At 38.0% G+C, this 6302-nt stretch overlaps 1 protein-coding gene across 1 annotated transcript; it reads left to right on the top strand.

Annotated features, from left to right (window-relative positions):
• On the top strand, positions 536-3865 carry LOC107618381 (E3 ubiquitin ligase BIG BROTHER-related). The gene is made up of 7 exons (XM_016320427.2): positions 536-951; positions 1609-1960; positions 2055-2095; positions 2704-2745; positions 2839-2960; positions 3043-3151; positions 3559-3865. The coding sequence occupies exons 1-7, from the start codon at positions 631-633 to the stop codon at positions 3604-3606; spliced, it is 1035 nt and encodes a 344-aa protein (XP_016175913.1). The 5' UTR covers positions 536-630; the 3' UTR covers positions 3607-3865.

The following is a 6302-nucleotide window of genomic DNA, read 5'->3' as shown; positions in this document are numbered from 1 at the left end:
TAATTTTATTTAAAAAAATTTTGATTTGTATCAAACATATCATTGATAGCTAAATTTTAAAAAAATATTAGGACCAATCCGATAATAATGCATGATAATTATGTTTAATTTGCTTGTATTAAAGATTATTTTTTGTGAAATTATTATTAAATTGGTCATAAATATTTTGAAAAATTAGCCGTTAGAAATATATTTAATATAAATCGAAAATGTTAGAAATAAAATTAATATAAAATAAAATTTAGAGATATTTTTAAAATTTATAATAAATTTCAAGGATAAAAAGTATATTTTTATCTTATCTTTCTAAAAAAAATATGAATTATTACGAACCTGACAATAATTTTTTTATCTTATATATATCGTATCTTATCTCATCTTTTTTAATAATTAGTGCAGACCGTTAATGACAATTATGAAAATGGACTAATTTCAAATTTGGTTGAAGGAAAATTAAAAATATTTTTTCTAGGGAGAAAAAAAAAATAGATATTTAAAGCTTAAATAATAATTAAGAAAGAGAGTATATATTCTGTGTGATACTTGGATTCGTTCATCTTTTCTTCTCCGTATTCACCTTTTCGTGTTTGTGTTGAGTCTGCGACTCTCTCTTCTTTGTTTCTGGCTCCGATGGAGAACGACACCGCCGCCACCAACACCAACGGCAGCGCCACCGCCACCGCCAAACTCGCAATTGCCGGTGGGAAATCAAACAGCCACAACGAGGAAGAGGACCGCACCAATTTCAACAACGGCGTGGAGGAGCACATGGCGGAGCAAGTGGATGAAGAAGAAGAGGAAGAAGCAGAAGCAGAAGAAGACGGTGACGGTGGCGAAGGCGGTGAAGGGGAACAAACTGGATCTGCTTCTCGGCAACCTTCGAGAACCCCTTTCACCAATCTCAGCCAGGTCGATGCTGACCTTGCCCTTGCCCGAACCCTTCAGGAACAGGTTCTTCTCCTTCTCTTATCTTTGATTCGTTTTCTCGTTTTTGATCCTTCGTCTTTGGTGGTGCCATTTGGTTGTGGTTGGGTGGGGAGAAATCTGGGTATGGAGAACGCAATGAAGTGAGTTTGTAAGGTTTTAACACTAATTTTTGTTGTTTTGACTCGATTCATATTAAAGTAACTAAGATGAATTTCAGATAATTGAAGTTGTTTTCTGAATTAGAATGCCTTAAACAGTTTAAATCCCAATACCCCTGAACTAGAACTAGTATTGCTTTCCACAACTGTATGTGTATTAACAGGTAGTAGATCATGAACATGCAGAACACTAAGCCTCTATATCTTTGATAAGGATTTTTTATTTATTCTCAATTGAAATTATAGGCTTCATAGTTCATACTGTGTCATGAATATCCTTGATTCAAGTCCCACATTGATAACATGTTGGAATGTTATAGAAAGATAGTCGGAGAAAAAGATATTACATGTTTATATTGAGATGCACTAGTTTGTTTTAGAAACCTCGCGAGGAAGTGTAGTGTATATATGTAAAGTATTAACACAATATTATCAGCATTATCCTGTGGCAGTCATGGTTCACAAATGCTCTTGATTTTATTTTCCTCTGGTTAATATGTTGTTGGATTTAATTATTTAACAGGAAAGGGCATACATGATGCTTAGAATGAATAATGAAGGAAGTGACTATGGAAGTTGGGAAGCTGGGAGTTATTTGCATGATGATGGAGATGATTTTGATGATCTGCATGATGGAACTGATCTGGATGAAGACGATGAGGACGACGATGATGATGACGAGGAGGATTATGAGAATGAAGATGAAGATGCATTTGATGTCCATGCTCATGATGATGCTGGAGAACATGATAATCCTAGCATTGAATTTGATCCAGATGTATTTTCAAGTGATGAAGCCTATGCAAGGGCATTACAAGAGGCTGAAGAGAGGGAAATGGCAGCTAGACTCCTGGCACTTGCTGGGATAAATGACCGTAAGTTTCTAGGCTTCAAATGGAAAATCTGTTGAGATTACATATTTTTAAATCATTCAGTTGTTCAAACTGCTAATTTCAATTTCAATTACAGGCGAGGCTGGGGAAGCAGAGGAGCATGGTGCTAATTCTCAGGTAAACGCCTTTGCTTTGTTTATGTGCCTTTTAGCATACTCATGATTTAATCTTTGTGTGCGGGAACTTGGACATACTCATGGACAACGTACCAAACATTTAAAAGTCGTGAAACCTGAGTACCACATAAGGGAATGTCTTCCATTAAAAATGGGGTATCTCACTTGGTGGGCTTAGCCTTATATGGAATAAATTAATCCAGTAGGCTCATTCCGAATGCATGTTTTCAAGTACAGATTTTAACTTTTTGGTCCAAATTCTTTCCACATTTAGATAGATTAGCTTGACTTGTACTTCCTCTTACGAACACATTAGCTGTTAATCTTCCCATATATTTAATTTAATATTAAAACCTTGGAGATAGAAATTGACTGTCGTTTCCTTCGTTTTGGATATTTGAGAATGAAGTGATGTTATAAAATAATGCAAAATGGAAGTTTGATGACAAAGTAATATCTTTGTATCAACAATATAACTAATTCCTTCCATTTCAAGTCAAAATTGCTATTCTTGAATCTTGATTGATCAAACTGGATTTATTTTCTCACCTTTTATATAGTTACATATAATCATGCAACTTATGTACGATTGAATATATGGACCTGCAGGATGCATGGGAAGATGTTGATCCAGATGAACTTTCATATGAGGTGGCTTTCTATATACAGAAATTTTGTGTAATGCCTACTATCCTCTGTATCCCCTTTGATGCCATTTTCTAAGACTAGCTTCAATTGTTTTAGGAATTACTGGCATTGGGTGAAGTAGTTGGAACTGAGAGCAGAGGTCTTTCAACTGATACTCTTGCCGGTCTGCCATCAATCAAGTACAAGACTGGGAGTGATCAACATGGAAGCAATGATTCGTATGTGCAAATTCTGTTGTTTTTTTAACATGAGCTGTAATCAAGATATGCTGAGGCACCTGATTCTGTTGCGCTGTTTCAGGTGTGTCATCTGTCGGATGGACTATGAGGACGACGAGTCCTTGACAGTTCTTTCCTGCAAACATCTGTACCATCCTGAGTGCATCAATAATTGGTTGAAAATAAACAAGGTATTGTTATTCTTCTCTCCTCATGATGTATATTCTTCTTTATGTCTGAAAGCATGCATTTAGGGTAACATGATGGAATCAAATTTAAATATGGGCTTTATGTAAATAAAACAAAGAAAAAAGATGGATTTCTTTCAGGTACGAGACCACTTCTATTTTAGTCGAGTTGAAGGATGGAAGGTATTATGAGTCAAAAATAGAGCAAATAAGTAAATTCAATGTAGTCCTTTAGCCATGTAGTCCTTCAACCCAATAGGCTAGTCTTTTGATTGGGATCCTCTTTGCTGAAGTTTCATTATAAATCTAACAGCACCATATATTAACATTAAGTTTCATTACCCTGTCCTTTTCATGATAGTGTGTGTAAATTGTAATGAAGCTTTTGTTTAACGTGTCTTTGTCCGCAGGTTTGCCCTGTTTGCAGTACTGAGGTATCTGCTTCCGGGAGCAGCTAGTAGGGGGTTTAATAGCTGTCCTTCAAAATGAAGAAAAACTGTGCAAGTTGAGGGCTATTATCCCTTATATTAGTACATGCCATATTGGGGAGAATAGTTTGTGGTTATCCCTCTTCTCTGCCCTGGGTTTTAATTGTAACTTTTGGAATCAGCTCTCAGATTGTCTTTAAATGGAATGACTGGCGTTTTAGCAGAGCCCATTTTAATTTTCCCTTTTTGTTTTCCACACTACAGGATAAAGTGGCTAGTTACTCTCTCTCTCTCTCTCTCTCTCTCTCTCTCTCTCTCTCTGTTTTTAACTATTTTTTTAGTACTCCCTACCAAGAATTCAATATGTCGCAGTCTTTACGTTGTTGTTTACTTTGGAGTTTGGACCAAGGGATACGTCATCTTCTTCTGAGAAGCTACGTGCAGCCGGTTGGTTACGTAGCATTGTCGGGAGATAAATGTGGTACGGTTTTATTTGAGGAAGCTATGAATTCAGGTGGTACATCATGAAGACTGAAAATCCCTAATGAAACGACTCTAAAGTATTGGGAAAAAAAAAAAAAGAATCCAACTACAAACTGAGTAAATTTCCAAAGTAGTCTCTCAAATTGAGTCCGTGCACTAATGTTATCCCTGATTTTTAAAATGCTCTAATTGCACCTTTCAGATTGAGCTTCGTTTGAAATCCTGGTCCTTCCACCCAATTCCGGCGTGACTCAGTAGCTAGAGCGCTGAGTTGGCTGCTTATGGTCCACGTAGGCAGCCTTAAACAGCTAGCTGATGTGGAGTGTCATTAAAGAATCTCCGAATTCTCCGAATTAGTCCCTGTTACCAATTATAAACCAAAGTTGTTCTTCCCTCTTCTTGTGTAAATTGGTCGTCGTTCAGCTCAAGCTTTTCTTCCCTCTTCCTCTTATTCTTCTTCTTCGTCCTCTCCCGCCATGAGTGACAGTCACGCTTCTCGAAGGTCGAATCACTCATCTGCGACCGGAAATTGGAAAAGGAACAAAGTGCATAGCCGGCGTTCAGCAGTTCCAGAGTGGTGTGGTTATGGGTGTAGGCCTGTCCTTCGGTGGTCAAGGATGGAGAGTCATCCTAATAAGCCGTTCTTCGGATGTTCGAATTATAACATGAGTGCATTTACTGGCGGAAGTTTCTAGTGTTGGTTAGTTGAGGTAGTTGTTTGATAAGGTTGATGCATATTTGCAGACTAGTGGAAAGAATTGGTGTGAGTTATTTGTCTGAACAGATTCTGTACAGGATGAGGTGCCGCTGAAGTCTGATGAAGAAGATGAGCATAGTGGGATGAAGATGAACATTGCATGGAAGGTGGGCAAACTGGAAGCAGATGTGAGAAATGTAAAGCTGATGGTCCAAGTGCTTGGTTTAGGGGTATTCGTGTTATTTGTGTTTGTGTTGATGTTACTGTTGAAGGTTTGATTAGGTAGAGAACTGAAACACAGAACCAGTGAATCCAGTTTATGAACAATGTAATTGACATTAGTTTGTTTTTGATATATTGAATGACTATTTGGTTTTGTTTTTGTAAACATAATTGAACATCCAATTATGTTATGGATAAGCAACAATAGCAAAACCTTACATAAGGCATAATTCATAACTGAATGACAATAACATTAGTTCATATAAAATTCTGCAATAATGCATTGATGACAATAACAAGCAAAAAAATACTGAGCATTGTTTCAGTTAGATTCCAACTTAGTATTTAAAAGTTGCAGAGGTGTCTATGAATCACCATGACCAAACAAAAAAGACTAAGATAATTGTTTCACAAAATATTACAAACTTTCAGAATTTCAACCAAAAGCTAGGAACATAATCACTTCTTTCTTGGCGGTTTGAACCCTGGGATGGGCACAAACTTAAGGAAGTTGGCCAGCCTTGCTGCAGTTGCCTCACTAGCGCCCTCCATTGGATTGAATGATGCAGAGCCAGTTGGAGTAGGTGACCTTCTTCTAAGTGACAGTTTCCCAGGTCTTGTAGGTGTCTTCCTCTTTTGTTCATGCTCCTGCAATGCAGACAATACCTTACATAAGGCCTAGAAAATAAGATGATTGTCAAATAATAAAAACACATTACATGAAGCATTATTAAACACAATACCTTTTGGGAGTTTTCAGTTTCAGAGTATGAGGGCTGAGACAAATCAATCTCAGCCTGCTGGACATTCATTTCCACAAGAGTGGCAGGAGCAGCGGCAGATGCAGTAGCAGTAGCAGACGTTGTTGCAGTTCCAGAGCCTGTAGCAGTAGCAGAGGCACTTGCAGCTTGAGGTGCATTGGAAGTAGTTGTTGTAGCTGACGCAGAGGCAGTTGCAGTGACATTCTGAGCAGCAGCCTTAGGGTCTTTAGCAGCAGCCTCCGTAGCTTTCTTCTTCGTAGCCTCTGCAGCTTCAGCAGCCTTCTTCTTCTCACACCCTCTTTTTGTATAACCTTTCTGCAAGCAATACTTGCAAGTGAATGGTCGTAGCTGTCTCTTCAGAGTGGTGGTTGGCTTTGATTTCTTGTTAGACTGACCCCCCTCATCCGCATCCTTCCTTCTCTTAGTTTGGAGCTGTCCAGGTTTCCTTTTATCCAAAGGTGTCAATGGTCTGTTGTTCTCAGATCTTTCCCATAATTGTTGGTCAGGTAAAGAATTTATGTGGTGGGAGTAAGTGGCTTTGTACGACTCCATTGTGAGGAGCT

Source organism: Arachis ipaensis, chromosome B09 (assembly GCF_000816755.2).
Source record: "Arachis ipaensis cultivar K30076 chromosome B09, Araip1.1, whole genome shotgun sequence".
In the NCBI taxonomy this organism is placed as follows: domain Eukaryota; kingdom Viridiplantae; phylum Streptophyta; class Magnoliopsida; order Fabales; family Fabaceae; genus Arachis; species Arachis ipaensis.
The sequence above is the reverse complement of the archived record's forward strand: the minus strand, read 5'-3'. Positions and strand labels throughout refer to the sequence as shown.

Excerpts from the sequence above, each read along its gene's own strand:
- LOC107618381 (XM_016320427.2), top strand. The coding sequence starts at position 631 with ATGGAGAACGACACCGCCGCCACCAACACCAACGGCAGCGCCACCGCC. Across the intron at positions 952-1,608 it reads CCCGAACCCTTCAGGAACAG|GAAAGGGCATACATGATGCT; the intron begins GTTCTTCTCCTT and ends ATTATTTAACAG. Across the intron at positions 2,096-2,703 it reads AGCATGGTGCTAATTCTCAG|GATGCATGGGAAGATGTTGA; the intron begins GTAAACGCCTTT and ends ATGGACCTGCAG.